The 27,861-nt window shown below is 34.7% G+C and overlaps 1 protein-coding gene across 2 annotated transcripts in view; it reads left to right on the top strand.

Moving 5' to 3' along the window:
* LOC130892050 (titin-like) overlaps window positions 1–22,133 on the top strand; it is a 43,281-nt gene extending 21,148 nt beyond the window's left edge. For both annotated transcript variants that reach the window (XM_057797257.1, XM_057797256.1), the window contains 3 exons: window positions 13,971–14,680; window positions 14,754–15,347; window positions 15,441–22,133. In XM_057797257.1, the coding sequence (XP_057653240.1) occupies window positions 13,971–14,680; window positions 14,754–15,347; window positions 15,441–21,934 (7,798 nt within the window). In that variant the 3' untranslated portion in view covers window positions 21,935–22,133. The remainder of the gene's footprint in view (window positions 1–13,970; window positions 14,681–14,753; window positions 15,348–15,440) is intronic.
* The last annotated feature ends 5,728 nt before the right edge of the window (window positions 22,134–27,861 follow it).

The raw sequence follows: 27,861 nt of genomic DNA, 5'->3' as shown, positions 1-27,861 counted from the left end.
AATGTTGACGAAAATTTATCAACTTTTTTCATGATAATAAACTAGAACTAATATATAAATGATGCCAATTTTATTGGAAATAATTCTGAATAATTATCATCGTCATTTTAGCTGTATTAGTCTACTATATCCAGATCGAAAAATTCTAAACTGTTTCTATTGAAGTTTTCGATACAAGTAATGAAAAGTCTGTACAGACATCCAAATTTTTGGGTATTTTTTATACGAACAAAAGTCTGTATCGTGTGGACCCACCATAATAACTCAGTGTTTCAATGTTTTATGAAAATCACATGTATTTATTGTAAATATTTGAATTATATGTTAGCACTTTAATGGGTGGGTTTGTGTGATTAACTATGTAAATATGTATCAGTTCGTAATAAAACCTAAAATTTCTATCTATACGTATATATACGAAATTAGAGATGCAAACGCACATTAAGCAACTCGTAATGCTACGTTTACGATCTTGGTAAGCTTTGACAAGTGCCTACAATCACAAGCGTGAAAATGGAGTTTTTGGCATGGGTTGCGTCAGCTTGTTGCCGATCCTGGTTAGTGTTGGTTTTTAAACACAGATCAGGGAGAATTTGTGGTGAGCCCTTGCAACGTGTGTACATGTTGTCGCGTGAGTAGTTGGTTTTGCTGATATCTTGTACAAATGCAAACAAATGCTATGGGAATAATGAAGTTTCCTTTATTTTCTTTGGAATAAATCACAAAATTAATGAAAAAACAGAAAATAATGTCAGTCTGATATCAGATTTTAAGGTTAATTATTTGAAGCGTGGCGAAAATACATCAGAAGTGGCAAGAGCTGTAGACGTGGAAGCAACGTGTTTATTGGCGTTACTTCGTTATTTGGATTTGGAGTAACGGGGCCGGTTCTTGAAATTGCACTGTTATTTCTTGTGGTTTGTTTGATATTTTCATTATTTCTGTCTTTTGTATGTTTATCTGCAGCCCTGTATTACTCCATTCCATAACTCCAATTATGTATTCTATTTTGTAGCTCCACTTTTGTTTTATGGTATATTAGTAGGTCGTCTACATAAATTAGTTTGTTCATGTAGATTGGTCTCAATCTGTTGTATCCTATGTGTGTTTTTTTTTGTTTCTTCACTTCTTTAGCTATTTCGTCCAAGATTAGAGACAATAACGAGCTTGAAACACCTCTTAGACGCACTCTTCTGCCTCAAAGTAAATTTCAAATATTGTGTTGATCTATTGGTTCTAAATGAGTCATTTAATGTGTTGTCTCGCAAGAGTGTAACTGGATTCCAAACGTTTGCGAAGACTTGAGGGTTGTTGACATTTGCCAAGCCTCAGCAAACGTGTGAACGTAGCATAGATAAGATTAAGCAGCTCAACAAATATGATCAACTGATGGAAAAGAAAAAGTAGAGGTGGAAGGTAATCCGCTCGAAAATGGGATTTTTGATATTAGGAGTTAGTAATACTGGCTGCGTCGGTTTTCATTCTTTTATTTCGGATGTTTGAACTTGGAATTGTTTTCATTTAAAACCTTCAAATGAAGCAACAAACGTCCAATATTTAATGTTACTTTAAACGAACTGTGATATCTTTGTCTACATTTTATTATCTGACCCCCACTGTTAATTTTGAAGTGCAGCGCTTGGGGAACACATTTCTGATAGTATATAATTTCAATAAATAAGTTTCAACTGAATTTTAAAGGATACCTATCAAATCAGTAATACTGACAGGATTGCTAGTTATATTTTTGGAATTGGCAGTACTGACTGTCACTGATGTTTCCGGTAAAACTTCTTTGGTGAACAGGAATTGGCAGTACTGACTGTCACTGATGTTTCCGGTAAGAACTTCTTTGGTGAACAGGAATTGGCAGTACTGACTGTCACTGATGTTTCCGGTAAGAACTTCATTGGTGTACCTAATCTCGTTCACAACATTTTTTAATTTGAATGCGATTAGTATTGTTTGCATAAAATGAAAACTCCGTTTTCCTTACTGTCGACGTACATTATCTCTACATTATTAGCGAAGAAGTCTTATCCTATAATATTGTAGGATGCTGGTATAATGAATTTAGACGTGACAGATATTCACTATTTGAATTTAATTGTGCATAGATTATGATTATTTGGTCGTTAAAGAACCGTTCAAGTTGTAACGCGTCGACTGGAACATTGCTATGTTAATAAAACTGATAATGAATTACAGACTGTGTATACGACGAATCTACTTAGCATGACTCCGAAATAAAACAAATAATTACTATGTGGATATTTCAAGACGGTGGAAGAATCAAATTGTTACCTGTTTCTTTGAGATTATGTAAAAAATTGTTTGCAGGAACTTACTGGAGACGTTCGGAGTCGATCATTTTACATCATGACAATACAGGGTCTTTTAACTTTGCTCAAAAATTTTAAGTTAGAAAGTAGAGTTGTTGGACTATTCACCCGATATGATATTCAACATATGAAGCTGCCTTTTCTGTGGTAATTTTGGAAATACCTCAGTCGAGGTGATAGAAGTACATGAAAATCGGCTCAAACTCATATTCGTGTCAATCATAAATATTTGTTTAATTGTTAGGATAGGAATATAAATCGCAACCAACGTATTTATCTGAAATCTATGGTTTCATTGCAACTTTACAAATGCCATTCTTCTATCTTATTTCCCCAGTTATTTTGATTAATATTTTACGAATGATATTCTCGAATGGAAAATCGTCAAAAATCTTTTTTCAATAATACAAGTTGAGTACTAATTCTTTTAAAGACTTAAAGAATTAAAAAACTATTTTATTGGTTTTTATATTATCATTTTTCAGAAATATGTGAAGACAAAGAATTCACCCCTGTGGTTAACAAACAAATTACAATGTTGAATAACAAATATAATCCTTAAAAACATTTCTGATTACATCAGTTACAAGCATGAACGGTTATAACGCGATATTGTTTAAACAGACAAGCTCTTACTAGGTAAGCTTCGATTATTTTCCATAAAAACCCTTCTAATGTAAGTTATGTATAGATGTATTCCATCGGCGGTGTTTAGAATATGTTGTAATATACGGTTTAAGTAATCGGTTTCCACCCAACATTCTTGTTTTTTAAAAAAGAAAAAGTTTATTACGTGCTCCTCGAACCTAATTTTTTATTTGCTATTGAGTAATCAATGACGAGAGACTAGGCAATTCTTTGTTATGTTCCGAGAATACCACGGAGTTTCTTATATCACGGTACATTAGCGTATCATCCAAAGACATTTTTTTGTTTACCTCGAAAAACGGGAAAGAAACAATGATACATTCTTCCAATTTGGTTACATTACTATTAGACATTTAAGATGTTTCCATTAGTATTTTCAATGTAATCAAAAATATTTTAAACGAGAGTTTATAGCTTAAAGTTACATGTTTTACGAGTATTTATCTATGCCTATTGGTACCTATATATTTCATTTTTTCTTTGTTAAATAACCTTTTTCGTAAAGTTTGGAAAGTTGTACAAATATCAAATTTTTCTTACCAATTCTATGATAATAAAAAGTTACGGAAAAGAAGTAAGCAAATAATTCAATTTGATCATTTTTGACTGATTTTACTCTAATGCTCTCGTGCTTTAGTTCCTCACCATTTGTTGGTCTAGTATTAAAAATTGTAGCCCCATAAAAACCTATCCAAATAGAAACTCTGCTCGAAAATAACAGCAGATCCTGCGAAACGGGAATGAAACTAGATTTCTCTATTCGTGATATTGCTAGAATTCCAAATATTGGACTCCACTCAGAGCTTCGTCAAAGATTGAGCTCTACAACTTTGATTCCTACAATATCCTCCGAAGCATCTAGCAATAAATTTCTATCAGCCCATTTGGCGGATATACTTCTTGAACAAATATATCATACATTTATTTTTACATCCTTACTAAGGGTAGTTCATTGATAATTCTTTATTTTCCTTAGTTGCCCGATTTTCTTAAAATTGTTTAATAATTTTCCTTCATTTAAAATTCAGAGTCTTTTTCAATATGTATAATTCACAAATATTGTACCTACATCACGAATAAAATATAATATATTTATTTTTTTTGATGTACATCTCAATTAATTTGGTAACCCTCTTCAGAATTTAATTTGTGTCAGTTTTTAGATAAAGCGATCAAGGTTAGTAGTACAATAATAAATACTTGGTTGAGAAGTTGATATACAATGTGTCAACTTAAGTTCGCGATGTATTGGAAACTTTTTTTTATTAATATCAAGAATAATTCATAAAAAGTTTTGTTTGGCTAAATTTAACTATCAGTAATTAAAAGTTTTCAGTTACATACGAAGTATTTTGGAAACTATAAATTATGCTTAACAGTAAAGTTGTTAAGGCCGTTAATGCAATACAAAGTGTAAGTCTCTGTAAACAGTAAAAGTAAACAAATACCTAACCTCAATTTTTATCTAGTATTTTGCAAGTTGTATACAATAAAAATGCCACAAAATCGATGATGTCAACATCTTGCATGAAACAATCGAATGAACTTCATTTGCGCATGCTTTTGATCAAGAAAAATTGCGTCTTTCATTGCATTGCACGTTGTATTGCATCATGTCAAGCGGCCTTTATCGATAAACTTTATTTAATTTTGTAAAATATATAGTTATATTTCTAAAATGTTTGAAACGTTGATTTAGTACATTTTTCTTTCTGTACTCTATAATAGTATCCGTAAGTACATTTTTAATTAAGATGTCATTTCACTTACACAACAATAAACTTCAAATACATATTTAGAAATACAATAAATTCCAATAAATATGCCAGGGTATTAAATGTAGAGGAAAAAAAAGAAATTGTGCTAATTGTTAATGAAAATTATAAATCGTATCGTTGAACGATAGAAAACAAGGAAAAAACATGCACAACAATAATGATGATTATGGAATATATGAAGATGTTTAGTGACGGAAAAGCAAAATTGAAATAAAAGTAAAATTAAAGATTCTGAATCTACTCAAAAACACCTGAATTTAGTCATCTATTAAAACCTAGAGCATACGATAATTTCAAAAAAGATCCTTTTATTGTTAGGAAAAGTGGAGTACAAAATCTCAACTACACAATTAAGTTTGTTGATAAATATTTGTTTAAATTAGAGGTTATCAAACTTTTTCTCTCGTAGACCACAAAGAATTTTGTTGTTTTTACTTGGGTATTTACAAGGATGGAATAATCAGCCTGTTTTTTAGAAAATCCATGACCTTGTAAGTATGTTCTGAGTAGGATGTAATGTACACGACTATCCAAAGAACCTATTGAGCCGCCTTTTCTAGCTGTGACACTGGGGATACTCAGTATTCACAGCTGATCAGTGTTCAGGATGTAGGATGGCTCTTTTATATCATACCCTCCATTGTAATACTCTGGAGTACCGTAACCTCCCTTATTTCGAGAAAATGTGGATAGAGGTTTGTCCTCTATGAATGGACAGAGTTTGGAAGTTGCACTCTCTGCTAAACCTAGCGTCTTTAGGTGTCCATCGAGGCGGCAATGCTTCGACAAAATTCCAGTCAGTTTTCGTATATTTGCCTAGGTTTGTGCATTCAACAGATCGATCTTCCTTGGTTATAGTTTCCCAGGATTATCTTTGCCTATCTCAATCCTTGTAGATTGTTCCAGGTTTTTTCCTATCTACCTTCTTTACCAGTTTTTTCTCTATTGTTCTCTACTTGATTCCACAAAAGGGTTCAGGTCCTATGAAGGCACACCTTCCGTAGCTTTAATGGTTAGAGTTTACCATCTAGAGTCTGTCTCAGATATCTTCTGTTCTATATTCAATAGCTTGCCCATCTAGCTTGACTTTAGAAAGATATGTGATTTGTTTGCAAACTTAGTTGTGAGAATTTATCGATGATTTAGATGATTCAACATAACTGCAACTGGAATGCAACATAATAGGTACATTGAACTAAAAGTACGTCAATATGTAAAATACTCAATGATTTAACCCTGTTAGATTATTTCTCATAGAGAGAGAGAGAGAGAATGTTTATAAGCAAACATTATTTAAGACCCTCGCCAGGAAGGCCTAGGAGAAGATGGGCGTATCAAATTAGCAAAGACCTGCGGACCGCTTGGAAGATGTGGAAAGCAGCGGCAGGAGAATCGAATGGCTGTAACAGCAGCCATACGTTTCACCAGGCCCAATTAAGTCAAGTTAATGTTTAACGATGTCTATGGCTAAATTTAGTTACCGAAAATAGATAATCAATGTCATTTTTATCAAATATTCCTCTTTCAAAAATATAATGAATCATCACTGCAATTATTCAATTTCCAATAAATTTTTTCAAATGTATAAAACAAACCGTCACGCTACTGATGTCTAAATGTGTAAATAAGTGTGTGTTATGCAAGAAATAACCGGTTGCTTGTATTCTTGGGCGCAGATCGTAGGAATAAACTAAACGATCGCTTGGAGGCTAACAAATTTTAAAACTTGCCATTTTTCTATTCAAGTTTGGCCGTGAATACAATAACACTAACGTTTCTATGTCTATTTATAGACATGACAAAATGCTATAAAAAAACATACATGAATAATTGCTTATAATGAATACGTTTATTCATTTTGAGCCGAATGTCTCCTTTCAAAGGTGAAATATATTAACACTTGTATGTATCTCGATAACAAATTATCGTATAGTTATTAATGATTTCCCTTTTATTATTGGTTGAATGACTAGTTTGATGTTATTTGTCATATGGTGCATGTTAGTTTGTCCATCACGATAATATCCCTTGTTACTTAAGTGATATTGAGCCTTCCATCAGCTAGTTATTGCTATAACTCGATGAAAAAGTGAGTCCAGCCTCAGAATAAAGTAATGACGATGATATTTACCATCTCCAACAATAAGTGCTGTTATACTAATAATGAACAAACTTTATTTTGACGTGTACATTGGAAGTACAGTCTAAAGTAGGTACTACACGATGCTTCCAACGTTTGCCCCAACATTCTCCTTCCAGCGTTGGCGGAACAGTGAACAAAAGCTGAAACCTTATCTAAATTTACCTAAAGAAATGAAAACGTCGCCAAACAGTGATTACTGGCATACAACAGATATAAATGGTAACTTCGGTTTTTCATACAAAACACGCATTCATTCCAAAAAGGTCAAGAAGTGTGTATAGTTATATCACAAGTGTTAGTTTCAATTTAGTTCCAATTAAGGGTAAAAAAACCGATTTTCCATGGCCAATGTTGAAGCAAAACATTCCTCGAATAACATACTCACTACGATCACACGAGGCGTCCAATCATCCAACGTTGGAAGCATTGGACGCATCGTGTGGTAGCGGCTTATCTAATAAAGGGTTTATCTTAATTTAGTATTAAGGGATGCCCCTATAGTGGAGATCCTATCAAGGTTATTTTCCTTTATCTCTAATTACTGTAGTTGCACTTTAGATCTGATCGTTTCTATGACTAAAATGACACCGAGAACAGACAGATCCAAACCGAGGCATGAGCTGTCTGTCCATTCCGTCAACTCTCCGTCTAAGTTTAGCTTTGCTTTCAATTTTTATCCTTTTACACCTAGGAAGAATTGACAGTTCGACTGAGACTGAAACTGAACTGCGAACTGATATGACCTTGTGAAAGGACATTTAGAATTCGATAGTGAATTCTACATGGTTACAGTGCAAAATAATCCGAAGCATAGCAACTTTTCTATAGAAAAATGAACCTGAAGATCCTATAAGTAATAAAAAGCATACATAGAGCTGTAATAGTCACAAGGTCGTTCCAATGAAGAGGATTTACGTCCACCTCGTCACCCTTAAATAGACATATTAATCATAAAAAAATATCTAAAATAATCATTGAAATACCTATATTTTTCGTATACGTTTATTTCTACATTTTAACAGCTAAATGATATGTTATTAACAACCATCAGTATAGAAAAAAACAAGGATATTAAAATATCGTTTGGTTATCGTTGAAGGTCGAGACTGAGAATAGGAACGGAAGATGTTAATTATTCTAATTTATAATGTGGTCAATCTAATCAAAATTATAACATCATTTATATGAAGAATTTTTAGTTTAACACTTTGACTGTATCTCGAATTCGACCGTCAGAGTCAAAACTTTTGTTTTTTGTTTACAATTACTGTATATATATGCTAGTATGACCTCCTATATTAGTCTCAGTTACTTGATTGTTTTTTTTAATTAGGACCGTGTGATTATAAGATAAAAGTGGCATATCAATCTAAACTCTGTTGTGTACGTCATGTGTATAGGCTTACATAGTTTAAATAAATTTCTCCCTTTACTTTTTTATTTCTTAGTACTTGTATCAATGGGTCAAAATAAAATTTACACCACACCTCCATATCTAAAAATTTACAGAAAACATTTAATATCTGGATAACTGTAAGGCTTAAGTGTAGGAAAGTCTGCATAAATATGCCTTATTTTTACCCCTGAACGCATTAAAATAGAAAATACCGGGTAGTTCTATTTAAAAAAATAAAGAAATTTGATATTTACGAAGTTAAACTTTGAACACTTTTTATACACACCCTGTGTAAAATAAAAAATTTTTCAATATTGATTCAAATACGTCTGACCTTGCTAAAAGCAACCGAACAGAATCCATTTTCATATCTTTAAAAAATAATTTATAAGGGTCTGCAACAGTAAAATTTTTTGAAAAAAGTTTTTTGACAAAAGTATACTGAAATTTTACGTCGATTTCAAAAATGTATTAATATACAAACTGTTCCATTCAAAATAACAAAGTTACAGTTAGTTAAAAAGATCGTATCCGAAAACCCAAACGTAGAAATTTTCATGATTTTACTATAAGTATTTCGCCATATACAGATAGTTTTAACCCGTCGTGGGTTATGCTAGCACAAAATTTTTGATTTTACTTAGCCGTTGATGTGTGAAGTTAGTGATAAAAATTACACAACTTGTCTCACAAATTACTTTGATTAGAATATTTTTTATTTATTTTTGATAAAATTATTTTTTTCTAAAACGAGAGCATAAAGGATAAATATTTGATCACTCAATATCTGATTCGATATAAGTGAAGGTTTATCTAGACTGTTGTTTTATTTTATATACTTTAAAATAGTTTAATAATATATTTATTGGAGATATTGGTAAACATTTTTTATCAGTAACTTTGTCAATATTTCAAAAATTTACTGCATACAAGGTATATTGATTTAACAAATATTCTGAATAGCAAACTTAAGTAACCACTCCTGAAATAAACTTATGTCAATGCAAAAAAATTTTGTAACTTAGAGAGAAAAATTGAGTTCACTTCGAAAAACAGTTTTGTAGTTGGTAACCACATTAAGACTGTCAAATCTCTAAACTATTTAAACGTGGATTTTGATGGTAGCAACTCATATATAAACATATTAAATTCTAATTAAAATATGATAGATTTTCGATATTTGTTTCATATTATGAAAAATTCTATACTTTTACGACCAATTTACAGATAGATACACTGTTTAGGTATTTATGACTATTTAGAGAATAATGTGATGATCCCCTAGTGCCAAAACCACAATTTTTTGTATCTTCGTGTAGATCATGTGATCACTATACTAATTCTTGTTAAAAATTTTTATTTATTTTATTCTTCATATGTTTACTGTGGTCAGATTCTTCGCTCTCTTTACCCAATTGGGTTTTCCCTTTCAGCAATCATTCTGGAAGGGTTGTGAGTAATGGAACTGTATAAAAAAAACTCTTAATGTTAAAGTCAAGAATCAGATGAGGTATTGCACGTTGTGGTACGACTTCCTTAACGAAATCTGATAATGACAGATGAAAAAAATATTGGAATTGTGACCCAAACAAGAAAATTGTGATAATAGATTAGAAATTAAAACTAGATGTACCTAATAGAGGTTGAAATAATTCAACTGTATTTCATTTTAAACGAAATCCAAAATGTGGAAGTCCTCAATACTGTAGTCGACTTAATCAAAACTGAAAGGCACCCTAATAAGACATCAGTAAATACTCGAAACTCTGCATATTTGAAAAATAAATCAATTGGCTATAGACCTAGAAAATCTAAGACATTTGCCAGTGAAGAAATTAATAAGTTTCTGTTCCAAGCTCCAGACGATCATTATCTCATGCGTAAGGTTTATTATTACTTTACTCACTTGTTGCATAAATAACTAATTTTATCTGTCTGTCTATCGAGTAGGGCATACGAATTTATAGGTTATCGATGTTATATGTGTGGATGTGATAGAAAATGGTTTGAAGCAAGTCTACCAACCACAGAATTTCTCGCATGATTATTCCTATTAATTTTTGCAGTTTGAATGAACGTCACTAGTAGATGTAGATTAAAAGTATAAATATTGTTTGTGGTTAAGAAGAGATTCTTATAAAAACTATTTATTTTCTTCACTTTGCTTGCTGTTTTTCTTTGAGTTCTGATTTGAATTTTTGTGGTATTTAAACACCTCAAATCTTTTCCAAATTTAATATATTTCTTGATCTAAAAATTCTCTTATTAAAAAATCTCTTTAGCTACAATAATTAATTTAAAAAAAAGTATATAATTTTCAGAAGAAAATGGATATATTTTTGCCCAAATAAATCTGAGGCTTTATATTTGGCATTTGGTACTTAATATATATCAAACATTTAGGCTAATTCAATTAATTTAACTGATTGAAACCAAATAATGAAAATTCATTTCTATTTGGTTTTATAGCAGCGAATATTAAACGATAAAATCAGCTCTCGAGTTGGTTTCAGTTTGGTTTTGTGAAAGAAAAAAGAATCATTATTGAAAGTAACATATAACTGTATCTCTAGGAAGTGTTTGACTAAATAATTTCTGTATTATGTATGTATTTACTTTGTGGACTTGGACCAAACGAATTGTTTTTCCCGATCTCGTCTACGATTTCCATTCACCTTGAGAGCTGTAGCTCGATTGACTTCCCATGAGCTTATAATGGAACAAAAAAGTAACCTGATTACTGTTACGAATAATTACGCCAAATGGGTCCTTAGGCCTGCCCTGTCCAGCTATAACGGAATTTTAAAATTCGGCAAATTCGCGAGGCATCTGTTTTTTATAAATGGCGCGCGCGACTTTGATGAACTTTTCATTATAGAAGCCGGTTTATTTACAGTATTTCTTCTAAATTATTTCTAAGAAAATCTATTCATTCATTTCTTGTCATTCTTTTTGTTCTAGAACTTGTAAAATTTCATTAAGGAATATAAATGATTCGTGTAAACGCAGTTAGTTAGTTTATAATAAATAGTCGTAGTTAAAAGAACGAATTAGTGAAAGTAATCGCAGAAATTATTTAAATTATAATTATAAGTAAATTATTATTAGTTAAGTGTATAGTATAGTGTGTAAATAAATTAAGAACGTAGAGACAGTGTTTATTAGTGCACGCCACGAGAAGAAAGAGTGTGAATAAATACGAAAAACGATACATTATCATAACTGTGGAAATAGTTAAAGCACGAAGCGACCGCTATTATGAATTTCTGAATGATGTGCACAAGAAATGAAAACTGTTAATTGAACGTTTTTTTTTTCGTTTCGTTTTATAAAAAATTATTGAACGTACCCTGTAAATTTTTTTGTAGCCCTGAGCAATAGAATAATTAATATTTTATGTACTAATGATACCGAATTTTATTTTTACCGATGTAGTTACCCCACAATTACATAAAAATAAGCAATTAACCAAACTCCAGGACTGAAAACAAATATTGTGTTGATCGATCTGACTTCTAACTTCTCTAGGTCTAATGGGATTAAAGTAGGCCACCATATCAAGCACAGGTTGACGCTTTAGTGCTACTTTGATAATAGAACGAGCTAGTATTGTAGCTACATTATTGTTATCTATACTTCTTGTATTGATTGAATGTAAGAATGACTTCGGTATCGATTATCTACTACATTTTTTGTGTACGGAAATTGATATTTTGAACACCCGATTGTGATTTAAAACGAGGTTTCTTGAACTCGACTGAAAATTGAAAGTGGAAATATATGAATACAATAGGAAAGATGGAACGATATATAGTATGTGTATGTTGGAATAAGACATAAACGTATGAATAAATTATTGGGAAGGTTTACTACAAGGAATATTGGGAAATTTAAGAGGTAGGGTGGTTTTAAATTTTGGTCGAAAACAAGTGATAGTTGTTGGATTGAAATAATTTGAAAAGAGTAGGCGTAAAATGATTATTTAGAATCTCATACAGACAAACATTAATTTTTTTCTCAAAACAGTCAACTATTTGAAATATTGAAATAAAATTGTTAAATCACGTTGAATTTAGTGGTAAAACGCATTCAATGCTTCTTAATCCAGTCACTTTAGGGTTTCACCTAGGAATTTGAGATAATAAGCTGGAAACTAGTATACAGCTTCATTTCTCAAAAGTCTGATATTATCTCGTGTCTGCGTCGGAAGTTATTCAAGGTCAAAGGTCATGAAAATCGGTTTTTTGCAATTATCTCCGTTTCTATGGTACCAATCACTTCAACAACTATTATGAAAATTAAAGATAAAAAAATTTGCCACAACTTTTGTCTCAACTTTTTTTCTGTACGCTCAAGCCACATCGAGATAGAGAGCACCCAGCGCTCAGGCATATATACTGTAATACAAGGTCAACCGCGAATCTCCTAGGAAATTGAAAATTTCAATTTCATCTTCACCATCTTCGTTTACCTGCATGATTGTCTCCAAACCTTCTAAAATTTCTGGATCAAATGCAGTTTCTTCCTCGGTATCGTCTTGCAATACAACAGCATTGAGACAAGCTTGCCCATTGCATTGTCCACAAGCTAAAGTGCATTGCAAGCCCGATTTGCTGCATCCGCAGCGTAAACCACAACCATTTGTACAATTACAAAATATTCTACTGAGTAATTCATCTGGAGCTGGTGGTAATAGTGTAGTTATTGGCTGCAGAAACTCATTTTGGAGTACCCAGCCCCATTCTTGAGGTTCTAAATCATGTCCTAACCATTTTTGAATTTGGTAATAAACACGATTCATGTGTTGATGAGCTGCTGCACTTGTTGGTGGGAGATTTAGGTTAGGTTAGGTTTATGAAATTTAGTAAATTTAATGAATTGAATGTATTTGTGATGACCAATATTATTCTCAGATTTTGGAGCATTCTATAATGCTAGTAAGTTGCGTACTCAATTTTCGTATAATTGCTGTACAGGGCAGTTTTCTTGTAGAAAAACTTGAGCCAGTTCGTCGAAATTAACAACGACGGTTGGGTTTTTCCGATATTTTGATCCATATTTTCCTGACCTGGGTATTACTCCAACATCCGCGGACTTCCATTTTGTTTAGTTTTGTTATTTGACTCCCATTAGCTTTTCGGTCTTCCTCTGGGCTGGTTTTCTGAAGGCTTCCATTCTGTTACTTCGTCACTATTTTTCTCATCATATTAGATTCTATAAATCTGGTAATAGTCTCTTCATTTAACACTTCTCTAATTTCAGCGTTCACTTCAGTTCAGTTCAGGATTTTATATTATCCGTTATCCAACTTTTTTAGCTTATAAGGAGATTTTCTGTTCTTGATATTCAACATACAAATTCCAATATATTAATAAAAATTACAGTTACATCAAAACTCATTAAAAATTTAGATATTTTTTATCATTAATGAATTTTTTAAATGAAAACATATGAGATGAATACATCTCTTTCAAGGTACTGTCCTTGGCAGTACTGCACTTATCCCAATATTAAATCCCCGACTAAAAAACTTCCCGACAAAATAGTATGTTAAGCAACTCAATGCCCTTCTTATATCTGTTTTGAATCGGCTTTTTCAAGTTTTATTTTCATTGTTTCAATCGAGATTATGAATTTAATATAATTTTATTTTATTATTTCAGACGACATACATGCCCTCACAACCCGGACAATTATAATGATCACCTTCATCCTGAAGGACCTTTCCTCGGCCAACCTAAAGATGATTACAACGCTGTAAAAGGAGAACGTTACCCCACTGTTAAGCCTCAAGATCATTTGAAACCCGAAGGCGATTTTGTTAAGCGTCAGCCAGAAGAATGGAAGCCAGCTGAAAGGCCCAAACAGAAAAAACCAGAAGACAATTTAAAACCGGAAGGTGAATTTGAAAGATACAAGCCTGAAGAGTGGAAACCGGGAGATCGAGCTCCTGTGAGAAAACCAGAGGATAATTTGAAACCAGAAGGCGATTTCGAGAAACGTAAACCTGAAAAATGGCAGCCCGGAGATAGACCAGCACCTAAAAAACCAGAAGATAATTTGAGACCAGAAGGAGAATTTGAGAGGCCCGATAAACCTGGATGGCAACCTGCTGAACGACCACAGCAAAAAAGGCCCGAAGATAATTTACGTCCTGAAGGAGATTTCGAAAAACGAACACCAGAAAAATGGAGACCAGGAGATAGACCAGAAATTCGAAAACCCGATGATAATTTAAAACCCGAAGGAGACTTTGAAAGACCTGAACGACCAGAATGGAAACCTGCAGAGCGTCCACAACAAAAAAAACCAGAGGATAACTTGAAACCCGAAGGAGATTTTGAAAAACGTACACCGGAAAAATGGCGTCCAGGTAAATAGACGATTATAATGGTAGAGATGATAAATGAACTTATTATTTTATCACACATTGTATGTCTTTATAGGTGAGAGACCTGAAATTAGAAAACCACATGATAACCTGCGGCCAGAAGGAGACTTCGAGAGACCAGAAAAACCTGAATGGAGTCCAGCCGAACGACCGAAGCAAAGAAGACCTGAAGATAATTTGAAACCGGAAGGAGACTTTGAAAAACGAACGCCAGAAAAATGGCGTCCTGGTGACAGACCTGAAGCTAGAAAACCTCAAGATAACTTGAAACCTGAAGGAGACTTTGAAAGGCCTGACAAACCAAGCTGGAGCCCAGCAGAAAGACCACAACAAAAGAGACCTGAAGATAATTTGAGACCAGAAGGCGATTTTGAACGTCCAGAAAAACCTACTTGGTCGCCCACTGAAAGACCTAAACCAAAACGTCCAGAAGATAATCTTAAACCTGAAGGAGAGTTCGAAAAACGCAAACCAGAAGATTGGAAGCCTGCAGAAAAGCCCGTTGTGAAGAAACCGCAAGATAATTTGAGACCAGAGGGAGACTTTACTAGTACCACAACTATCACTGAAGATTATAAGGTATTTACTGCGGACAGAGCCGATATTGTTCGCCGTGAAGATAATCTCATAATTGAAGGAAAGTTCACTGGTAAGTTATTTTTGAATATGCTTCTTCTATGATATTATTGCTGATTTCAATGTACTTTTTCACTAGTAACGATAATTTGTTTTTATTTTCTAGATATTACTACAAACAAGACTGACTTCACTGGTGAACTTGTTGTTGTAGAACGCCCGGTAAGAAGAAGAACATGGACAAAAGACGACGTAGATAAATTTTATTCGACTGAAACCTTTGAAACTACTACTACCAGTCAAAATGTTTACAAAAATTATGATGTTACTGATTTTAGTCAAACAGTTGTAATTCATCATGACAATTTAAAACCAGAAGGTCCTTTCTATGGAACTCCAAAATCTAAAGAAGATTACCTTCCCAAAAATGTTGAACGCCCTAAACCAACTAAACCAAAAGATAATCTTAAACCAGAGGGAGAGTTTGAGAAGAGAACACCCGAGAAATTTATTCCTGCTGAAAGACCTAAACAAAGGAAACCTGATGATAATTTAAGACCTGAAGGTGATTTTGAGCGACCAGAGAAAACAGAATGGTCTCCTGCAGAAAGACCGAAACAGAAAAGGCCTGAAGATAACCTTAGACCAGAGGGAGATTTCGAACGACCAGAAAAACCAGAATGGTCTCCCGTTGAAAGACCGAAACAAAAAAGACCTGAAGATAACCTTAGACCAGAAGGTGATTTCGAGAGACCTGAGAAACCAAAATATAGACCTTCTGAACGTCCAACACCCAAAAAACCTGAGGATAACTTAAGACCAGAAGGAGATTTCGAACGCCCAGAAAAACCAGAATGGTCTCCCGTTGAAAGACCGAAACAGAAAAGACCTGAAGATAACCTTAGACCAGAAGGCGATTTCGAGAGACCTGAAAAACCAAAATATAGACCTTCTGAACGTCCAACACCTAAAAAACCTGAGGATAACTTAAGACCAGAAGGAGATTTCGAACGCCCAGAAAAACCAGAATGGTCTCCCGTTGAAAGACCGAAACAGAAAAGACCTGAAGATAACCTTAGACCAGAAGGCGATTTCGAGAGACCTGAAAAACCAAAATATAGACCTTCTGAACGTCCAACACCTAAAAAACCTGAGGATAACTTAAGACCAGAAGGAGATTTCGAACGCCCAGAAAAACCAGAATGGTCTCCCGTTGAAAGACCGAAACAGAAAAGACCTGAAGATAACCTTAGACCAGAAGGCGATTTCGAGAGACCTGATAAACCAAAATATAGACCTTCTGAACGTCCAACACCTAAAAAACCTGAGGATAACTTAAGACCAGAAGGAGATTTCGAACGCCCAGAAAAACCAGAATGGTCTCCCGTTGAAAGACCGAAACAGAAAAGACCTGAAGATAACCTTAGACCAGAAGGCGATTTCGAGAGACCTGAAAAACCAAAATATAGACCTTCTGAACGTCCAACACCCAAAAAACCTGAGGATAACTTAAGACCAGAGGGAGATTTCGAACGCCCAGAAAAACCAGAATGGTCTCCCGTTGAAAGACCGAAACAAAAAAGACCTGAAGATAACCTTAGACCAGAAGGTGATTTCGAGAGGCCCGAGAAACCAAAATATAGACCTTCTGAACGTCCAACACCCAAAAAGCCTGAGGATAACTTAAGACCAGAGGGAGATTTCGAACGACCAGAAAAACCAGAATATAAATCAGTTGAAAGACCCAAACAAAAACGACCACAAGATAATCTCCGACCAGAAGGTGACTTTGAAAGACCTTCTCCAACCAAAGTTGGCCCAGCTGAAAGAAGAACTCCCATAAAACATGACGATAACTTAAGACCAGAAGGAGATTTCGAACGACCCGAAAAACCAAAATACAGGCCCACAGAAAGACCTACTGCCAAACGTCCAGAAGATAACTTGCATCCAGAAGGTGACTTTGAACGCCCGGAGAAACCTGGTTATGTTCCAGCAGAAAGACCCAAACAAAAACGACCAGAGGATAATCTCCGTCCTGAAGGCGATTTTGAAAGACCTACGCCTCACAAAGTGGGTCCAGCTGAACGTAGAACTCCCATAAAACATGACGATAACTTAAGACCAGAAGGAGATTTCGAACGACCCGAAAAACCAAAATACAGGCCCACAGAAAGACCTACTGCTAAACGTCCAGAAGATAACTTGCATCCAGAAGGTGACTTTGAACGCCCGGAGAAACCTGGTTATGTTCCGGCAGAAAGACCCAAACAAAAACGACCAGAGGATAATCTCCGTCCTGAAGGCGATTTTGAAAGACCTACGCCTCACAAAGTGGGTCCAGCTGAACGTAGAACTCCCATAAAACATGACGATAACTTAAGACCAGAAGGAGATTTTGAACGACCTGAAAAACCAAAATACAGGCCCACGGAACGACCTATTGCTAAACGTCCAGAAGATAACTTGCATCCAGAAGGTGACTTTGAACGCCCGGAGAAACCGGGTTATGTTCCAGCAGAAAGACCCAAACAAAAACGACCAGAGGATAATCTCCGTCCTGAAGGTGATTTTGAGAGACCTTCTCCAACCAAAGTTGGCCCAGCTGAAAGAAGAACTCCCATAAAACATGACGATAACTTAAGACCAGAAGGAGATTTCGAACGACCCGAAAAACCAAAATACAGGCCCACAGAAAGACCTACTGCTAAACGTCCAGAAGATAACTTGCATCCAGAAGGTGACTTTGAACGCCCGGAGAAACCTGGTTATGTTCCAGCAGAAAGACCCAAACAAAAACGACCAGAGGATAATCTCCGTCCTGAAGGCGATTTTGAAAGACCTACGCCTCACAAAGTGGGTCCAGCTGAACGTAGAACTCCCATAAAACATGACGATAACTTAAGACCAGAAGGAGATTTCGAACGACCCGAAAAACCAAAATACAGGCCCACAGAAAGACCTACTGCCAAGCGTCCAGAAGATAACTTGCATCCAGAAGGTGACTTTGAACGCCCGGAGAAACCTGGTTATGTTCCGGCAGAAAGACCCAAACAAAAACGACCAGAGGATAATCTCCGTCCTGAAGGCGATTTTGAAAGACCTACGCCTCACAAGGTGGGTCCAGCTGAACGTAGGACACCCATAAAACACGACGACAATTTAAGACCAGAAGGAGATTTCGAACGACCCGAAAAACCAAAATACAGGCCCACAGAAAGACCTACTGCTAAACGTCCAGAAGATAACTTGCATCCAGAAGGTGACTTTGAACGCCCGGAGAAACCTGGTTATGTTCCAGCAGAAAGACCCAAACAAAAACGACCAGAGGATAATCTCCGTCCTGAAGGTGATTTTGAGAGACCTTCTCCAACCAAAGTGGGTCCAGCTGAACGTAGGAGTCCCATAAAACATGACGATAACTTAAGACCAGAAGGAGATTTCGAACGACCCGAAAAACCAAAATACAGGCCCACAGAAAGACCTACTGCCAAACGTCCAGAAGATAACTTGCATCCAGAAGGTGACTTTGAACGCCCGGAGAAACCTGGTTATGTTCCGGCAGAAAGACCCAAACAAAAACGACCAGAGGATAATCTCCGTCCTGAAGGCGATTTTGAAAGACCTACGCCTCACAAGGTGGGTCCAGCTGAACGTAGGACACCCATAAAACACGACGACAATTTAAGACCAGAAGGAGATTTCGAACGACCCGAAAAACCAAAATACAGGCCCACAGAAAGACCTACTGCTAAACGTCCAGAAGATAACTTGCATCCAGAAGGTGACTTTGAACGTCCTTCCAAACCAGGTTATATACCTACTGAAAGGCCTAAACAAAAACGACCAGAAGATAATCTTCGTCCAGAAGGAGATTTCGAAAGACCATCACCAACAAAAGTTGGATCTGCTGAGCGTAGAACTCCTATTAAACACGATGATAACTTGCGCCCAGAAGGAGATTTTGACCGTCCGGAAAAACCAAAATATAAACCAGCAGAAAGACCAATTGCTAAAAAGCCTGAGGATAATTTGAAACCCGAGGGAGAATTTGAACGTCCAGATATAATAGAAGTGGGTCCTGCTGAATTAAGAAAGCCGATAAAGCATCATGACAACTTAAAACCTGAAGGTGACATGACAATTAGCAGAAGAGACGATTACAAAATTGTAAAAGGAGAAAGAGTTGAGATTGTTAAGCACGAAGATAATCTGAAAATGGAAGGCGAATGGGATATCAGACGAAGAGACGATTATTCCAAATTAGAAGTGAATAAAAGAAACGAGATAATAAAACACGAGGATAATCTCAGAATGGAAGGTGAATGGGATATACGCAGAAGGGATGATTATAGCAAAACGACTATTACTGACCGTACGCAAGTTATTAGACGTGAAGATAATTTAAGAGTTGAAGGCGAATTCACAGATTTACGTTCCAGAGATGACTATAAAGTAGTTAGAGGAGATAAATGTGAAATTGTAAGACACGAAGATAACCTAAAAATGGTTGGAGAGTTCAATGAATATAGAAAACGCGATGAATACTCAACTGGCTTCCAAAAAACCGAAATTATACGTCATGAAGATAATTTGCACCCAGAAGGCGATTTTGAGCGTCCTGATAAACCCAAATATCAACCGGCGGAAAGACCTACTCCTAAAAAGCCTCAAGATAATTTAAAACCAGAAGGTGAGTTTGAGCGTCCTACGCCAACTAAGGTTGGGCCAGGAGAAAGAAGAACTCCAATTAGACACCATGATAACTTGCATCCCGAAGGCGATTTTGAAAGACCGCACAAGCCAGGTTGGAGTCCTGCAGAAAGACCTACTCCTAAAAAGCCTCAAGATAATTTAAAACCAGAAGGTGAGTTTGAGCGGCCTACACCGTCTAAGGTTGGACCGGGAGAAAGAAGAACTCCAATTAGACACCATGATAACTTGCATCCCGAAGGAGATTTTGAAAGACCACATAAGCCAGATTGGAGTCCTGCAGAAAGACCCACTCCTAAAAAGCCTCAAGACAATCTCCGACCAGAAGGTGATTTTGATAGGAGAACTGTATCAAAAGTAGGACCTGCAGAACGAAGAACTCCTATTAAACATCCAGATAATTTAAAACCTGAAGGAGATTTCGACAGACCAGATTCGGTTAAATATCAACCCGCCGAAAGACCCACACCTAAGAAACCTCAAGATAACTTACGCCCAGAAGGAGACTTTGAAAAACCAGTTACACCAAAATATGGCCCGGGTGATCGAGCAGATATTGTAAAACATCCTGATAATCTTAAGCCAGAAGGTGAGTTCTTTGGATCCCCCAAAAATAAAGAAGAATTCAAACCTACGAGAGGAGATAGAGCTCCTGTTAGGAAACCTCAAGATAATTTGAAGATTACTGGCGAATTCCAAGATACCACTGTCGCCAAATCACAATATACAGTAGTAAGAGGAGAGAGGGCAGAAATAAAGAAACACGAGGATCATCTTAGAGTTGGAAGTGGCAAAATGGAAACAAACACCACAACACACGACAGTTTTGATAAGACTGTAAAAGTTTCCCCTAGTCGTCAAATAATAAATAAAAATAAATATATGGAATCTCACATTACGCTTGGTAACGATGTTACGAATATGCAAACAACCAATCAAAGCAATTATAAAACTTACACGAGAAAAGTAGATCGAAAGACTGTTAATAATAATATTATTAATGATGTAGTTGAAAGACACACTACACAAGTCAAGAAAGTTGTAAACGATGACTCCGTTACTAAGAAAGATGTTAAAACTCTTCAAAAATCTAATACTGATGTATCTACTGATACAAAGACTCTTACCGACGGTAACGTTACCAGAACTATAAAAACTACTACAGTAACTACCAACGGTGTACAACAGGCTAACGATCATTCGGAACGTCATTTGAAACAAACAGCAGTAAATGAAATCAAAAAATCTTCATCTCAAACCCACGTAAGACAATCAAACATTCAAAAATCTTCCTCGCAGGTTATAGTTAATCAGACCGGCCACATAGAATTTTCAAATAATGACGTTTCAAGTAGAACTTCACATCATAAAAAGAACACTCTTACGTCAGAGGAAATAAATAATCAAATATTACATCGTAAAGGTATACATACATCGACAGAAGCTCTACACGCTACCAGTTCATCTGCCTTGGACATGCGCAAATCGGTTTGTAACCTTCATGATCAAGGTAGAACAGTAGTGAACACGGAAAGGCACAGTTTAAGCTCAATGCACCGTTCGAATCAAGAATCAAACGTATCGAACAGACGCAGTTTACAACACCAACATGTTTATCAAATGGTCGAACGACCAGAGAAAATTGTTAGAAAAGATAATTTATCTGTTGGAGGCCATTTCTATGGACAATCTGAAGCGAGATCTTATGGCGACTTTACAAAACAACAGAATATTCATAAAATAGAACGAGTAACAAGACGATCGAACGTTTCTAATATCACTTTGGGCGATACAAATACCCAGATAGTTACTTCTTACAAAAAAGAATATTCTCCTAGAAACATTGGACCTTGTCCTGCTGTATTGGTAGATGCACCTAAAGGGCCTTTTAAACATACCAGGGATACAAAATCCCACAAATTCTATTTGCCCGTGGTAACGAAATAAGATTCCATGACTACATTCCCAAGTTTGAATGTGATTATATACATTTTTTTTTTGTATTCATAAACTTTTTTGTAGCTTATGGTATAGGAACTATACACATATTATATTCATCGCTTCGGAAAAAATTGTAATTAATATTTTTATATGATTAACTTTTTCAGCTTTACAATAAACAACTTACAATATTTTGTGTAATAAATTTTTTTTTGTTTTGATCTAATGTATTTTTTAGTTTCATACCTTACTTCTCAGACTCCAGTACTTCTTTACTAATGTAAAGTTGTAGCCTTGGAGTTAATTATTCATTTATTAGAAACACCATCAAATAGGGGAACTTATATGATGTGTGAGGTGTGTAACATCAATTATCAATAACTGTAAAACCGAATATGCAATAAAATTATATCCACAATTTAGTAACATTTCTTTATTATGTAGACTTGTAGATCCTCATGTGTTCATAAATTTATCAGATTAGTTTATTAATAATTAAATTACTTAACACATTCAAACTAGATATTCAAGTACAAGGATATTGAAATTTCTCTCGCCTTAAATAATGTCATTTTCATGAAAGTGAACCAAATTTTTTAACGCAAGTATTGTACTAAAACAGAATAATAAGAAACGATGTAAAAAAAACCGAAATTAAAGTGAATATGATAAAAAATTATATATATATATAAATAAACAATCGCTTTTACACTTGAATGTACGAAATTTTGTGAATTAAACTTAGTGTGCGTTCACATTGGGGACGCTCAAGCGGTGAACGTCGAGCGATGCCGCTTTTGAGATGTCATCGCGCCTGTTGTCCTGTTCAAATTGGTTAAGCGTCGTTTTATTTATTTCCTAGCTTTCGAACCAAAAGGACGTAATGAATTTGTTATCCAAACGATTATTACTTATAGAAAGTACATAACTGCGAAGGCTAATTTTGAAGAAAAGCAAAAAAATACAAGGCGTTAATGAACTTGATAGAAATAGACTTGCTTATGGTGAATTCCATCACCTTTATCATGACCTTCGCAGTGATTCAATGAGATTTTTCCAGTTTTTAAGAGCAGTGGAAACGTTTGATTACATTCTGAGAAAAATCAATCATCGACTTCAAAAGAAAACAACTATCATTCCAAAAGGCCGCCTTGGTTTGAATAGATTGGTCGCACTCCATACTGAATAAAAATATAAACATTGAGCGCACCACAAAGGCGATGCTGCTCAAAAAAACGAACAAGATCGAAGCTCGAGCGGTGGTCTTTTGCAGTATGAACACATTCGTTTAAAGTCTACAGCCAGAAAGATTTTTTAGCACCGCTGGAGCGGCATCGCTCGACGCTCACCGCGTTGCCAATGTGAACGCACACTTAGATGCCTTGTTCTAAAACAGTCGCTCTAAAACTTTGTTTTTCCTAATCGCTTCAACTACTACAGTTATTAGCGAAAAAGACTCACTCACATTACTGTACATTTTACAAATAAAAAATAACATACATAAGCCAGAGTCCTTTAAATAACCAATTATATTTTCTACATTTATGTTTTCACCTATAATCTCTGTTACATTCACTGAAATATCTTCTTTCTTGTGTCTTCATATTGTATATACTCAGTTAAAGTTTATTTATCAAAGAAAAAAGGTGAACCAAAACAATGATCAGTGCGTAATCAGCACGTGAACATCCCGGGAAAAACGCGGCGTGGCATCGTTACTGGTCCAAATCAGTGACACCATAATATACCACAAATAAAAAGCCGCGTGGGAGGGGCGAGCGCCGCATCACTGAAGAAGCCGTTAGGTCAGGTGTCCATATATACTCCGCTTAAGATAGGAATTGCATTAATCGAAAAACTAAAATTGATATTATACGATGCGTCCAACTTTTGCGGCAACATTCGATTTCCCATGTTGGCTGGACATATTTTTTTAAACCTCCTATAATGCTTTGAAAAATTTATATCTGATGGCTGCATTCCAAGTTTTGGACTTTGCAGAACTTTTTATCGAGAAATTAAAAGTAATAAATATGAGGTTTTCGAATTGGTTGGATCTGTATAATATCATTCGTCAAATATAGTGTTAAAGTGATTAAATTAAACATAGGCAAAGTTTTTCTCAGTTTTAATTACATCTTATTGGTTTATCAATTTACTTATTGCTTCGTTTATTGCGTCAATTGAATTTTGTAAAGGTCCTTTGGTGACGTTTTGAACTATTCCAAGTATAAGTGGGTGTAAAAATGTTGTGATAACCGAGGTCATAGCATTAGTTACCCAGTCAACCAAACCTTCTCCCGAAAATTTGATGGATATTTTTCTGAAACAATTAAACAGTATCTGAGTCTAATTCCTATTGAAAACGTAAGCAAAATACACCTTAAGCTGAAAAATCTCACCCTGTGTCCATGATATTAAAATAATCAAGTGCCACATGATACGTGTGGAAATCAAAACTAAGCGCCGATTCTATTTTTACATGTTCCACTTTTCCCTCTACTTCTCCTCGTATCGTCATTAAAGGTAATTCAGTAACATAGTCGTAAGTGAACTAAAACAGAAGAATTTTATTGAATATAATAATTAATGAATAAGTATTAGTATTTATTTTTCAGAGAGCTACAAAAGCCTTTTCAGTTTTTTGCATAACCTCCTAATCGTAAATTTTCGCGAAAGACTTCAACCACTTTATTTACTATCAAGAATATCGTCCACTGTAAACGAAAAAAAACATCAAAAATATTATTAAAAAGTCTAAAAACTAACAACGTAACAAATTATCGGTGTTTCTAGTTGGTTCTTTGGAATTTTCCACTCATTCCAGCCACCATACTGAGGTGTCTAATAACTTCTTGTATTCTTTGTTGGAGGGAGGAGCTGCAGACGCTAGGAACGCTTTTAGGCGGAATTTGGCGAGCTTGGCTTCCTTTTTCTCACTTCCTGCCCCGGGGAGATGTCTACAATGTTCATTTTCATCTTGATCCCTGTGAAAGATGGAGCTTCCCAAGTCAGGTGCGAATTACGCTGAAAGAACAGGTTTAAGATGTCTTCGCATCGCGACGGCAGACTTCTACAACTTATGTATGAAGAAGATGCTACACAGTATGCAAAAATGTATTGATCTAAACAACGATTAAACGATTATGTCGAAAAATAGAGAGAAGTTCAAGCTTTCCAAATATATATTATACAATGTCAATAAACATTTTTTTCATTGTGAAAATTCGTTGGAATTTTATTTTATAGACAAACCTCGTATATTATTTCTTCAATTAATATTTTTGAGTCCGTTTCGACTAGTTATTTTGCTGCTATTTTCATAGCATTTATAGTGGAACATGGATCTCGAATAATACATTTAATTTTAGTTTTGTTTTAAATCGAGAAACACTGCCAAAGAATCTTACGAAGTGTTAAAATATATTTATGGATATAATAAAGTTATTATGAACAGGGCCGGATTAAGATTTATAAGGCCCGGGGCTAAAATAATGACGGGGCCCCCTTAAGGAATTCGAAAACCCGGAAAAATTCACAAAATAATATCAATACGTTAGATTTGTAGTTTCAACACATCAAAAAATACAGAATGATTTCCAAATGATGGGGCCCTCTTGGACCTGGGGCCCGGGGCTATAGCCCCTCCAAGCCCCTAGCTTAATCCGGCCCTGATTATGAAGATTATTCACAAGTGTGCAAAAAGTGGACAAATTTGTTCATTTAACCAGACTTCATTTGATGATTTGGATAGGAGTGTGCCATACTTTTGACCGATGAAGATCGTCTTCATGCAAATCTGAATTCCATTGCCCAATTGATAATAGTGATCTATGGTAAAATAAAAATACAGTTTTTAATGAAAAACATCAAGATCATAGTTATTGTTTTTATTATTGTGAGAACATAATGCCTTCAGAGTTTGCTCAAGAAGGACAACAACTAGGGAGTACCAGAATATTTGTAAAAGAATGTGCAAAAAAAGATCTGAAAATGAAGTTTTCGTCTTCATCATGATAATGAACTGTACAGAAGATTCATAAACTTTTGTTTTTTTATATGCCTATCTATTCAGCAGATTTAACACCATATGATTTCTCTCAAAAAGAAAGGAGACAACTAGAAGTTGTGGTTGCAAGGTTAGGATAATTGGATTGCTAGTAAGTGCGAATTAATTGAAAAATGATATGTCCAACATTTCATTTAGACAATAAACTCTACGTGGTTAAAAAATATATTTCGTTACCTGTAAAAATTCAAATTGAATGGCGAAATTCAGCACCAATTTTTTTTCAGCTGAACTGTATGATAATTCAATATCTCTATATCTCGATATCGTAGACAAATCACGCAACCATCCTTTATCAATCGTGATTTTTCCTAATATAAGAAGCTAAAAATTACAACATATGAAAACATGTGAGATTAAAAAGTATTTTGGTACATTGATTATATTTTGAGAGATATGTAAACAAAATCAATAAATCATTAAAACACAAAAAGAGTTCATTGAAAGAAAATATAGGACGCTTATCAACTCACACAGCTGTTTAAATAAGAATTTCACCTTCTTTATATTCAACAGGGTATATTACGCTCTTTTATTAATCTGTATTCGGTACTCTTTTGAGAAATTCCCGCCTCTTATCATATAGTTCACCATCATATATTCACCAGCTGATTACTGCTTGAAAGATTTGATCCCCTGGAGTCTTCTGGTCAAGTTTAGTATGGAAGGTGTCAGCTAGACTAACAAATGAAGAGATACTAAGGCGTGTTAATAAATAACGAGAAATCTTTGAAATTATTTAAAAAAAAAGAAAACGACACACTTAGAGCATATAATTCAAAATACGTATTATCAATTCCTTTACCTATTGAGGGAAAGATCAAAAGCCGAGGAGGGTTTGGAAGAAGAAAAAAGTCTTGGTAGCGAAATATCAGACAATAGACGGGAAAAAAAATGGAGAAATAATGGAAAATATTATCGCAAACATCCATTAATTAATTGCATAAGAAGAAAAAGAATTAAGGTTAATAGTATTTATTTGATTTTGACTATGTAACAAACCATTTTATAGAATATAAGCTCTTCATCATTTAGGTATACTTTCACGTAATTGTAATGAAATTTATTTACTTTACCCCGAACGTTAGGTATAATTTGTAATATTTACAATGTTCTATTAGACAGGACTCAATTTCATGACAATAATTTCAATTTCTGTACATGTTCATAATGCAAATACTCACGCTTAAGGTTTCGTCTGGTAGTTCTGCTGGATCGTAGCCATCGAATATTATATCTTGAGCAAGATTTTCTAGAATTTCATCAAAATAGTCGTTTAAATTAGCCACGATACCTGCCTTACTTCTAAAAAGGCGATCACACAAATTTATTATCCAATTCACTTATAAATCAAATTACAGACACAGCTTTTTGAGTCATATGAAGTACACTGAGAAAAATCTACACAGAAGAGCCTTGATTGGGAAATCTGAGAAAACAGCTTATCTATGTCAAAATGACGGCCGTGGGGTAAACAATCGACTCTCTCGTATGTACTCGTGTTAGCTATTTTGGACTTTTTCCGTGAGTTCTGTTGTTTTGCATTGTTTTTCTTTTGTTTTATGGTCATAAGAGAACTTTTTAAACACGTTTCAGTGAAATTAATGCAGCGAAAACTGAATATTTTTTGTTTTTTTAGCCAGTAAGCTTTTAAGCATTTCACAAAATTTAGGAAACTTAGTTTTTTTGGAAATAAGTTTATACTATGGCATCTTAAAGGTACAAGGACAAATTCATAGCTTTAAGTGGAATTGACCATTTTTTAGACTTTTTTAGACACTGCTTAGTTGAAAAAAAAACAAAACCACGTTTCCGGTGGGAAATTTTTCACTTTTTTAAGTAGCAACTATATAAGAAGCAATAA

This window comes from Diorhabda carinulata, chromosome 3, assembly GCF_026250575.1.
Source record: "Diorhabda carinulata isolate Delta chromosome 3, icDioCari1.1, whole genome shotgun sequence".
In the NCBI taxonomy this organism is placed as follows: domain Eukaryota; kingdom Metazoa; phylum Arthropoda; class Insecta; order Coleoptera; family Chrysomelidae; genus Diorhabda; species Diorhabda carinulata.
This window is presented reverse-complemented; position numbering and strand designations above follow the sequence as displayed.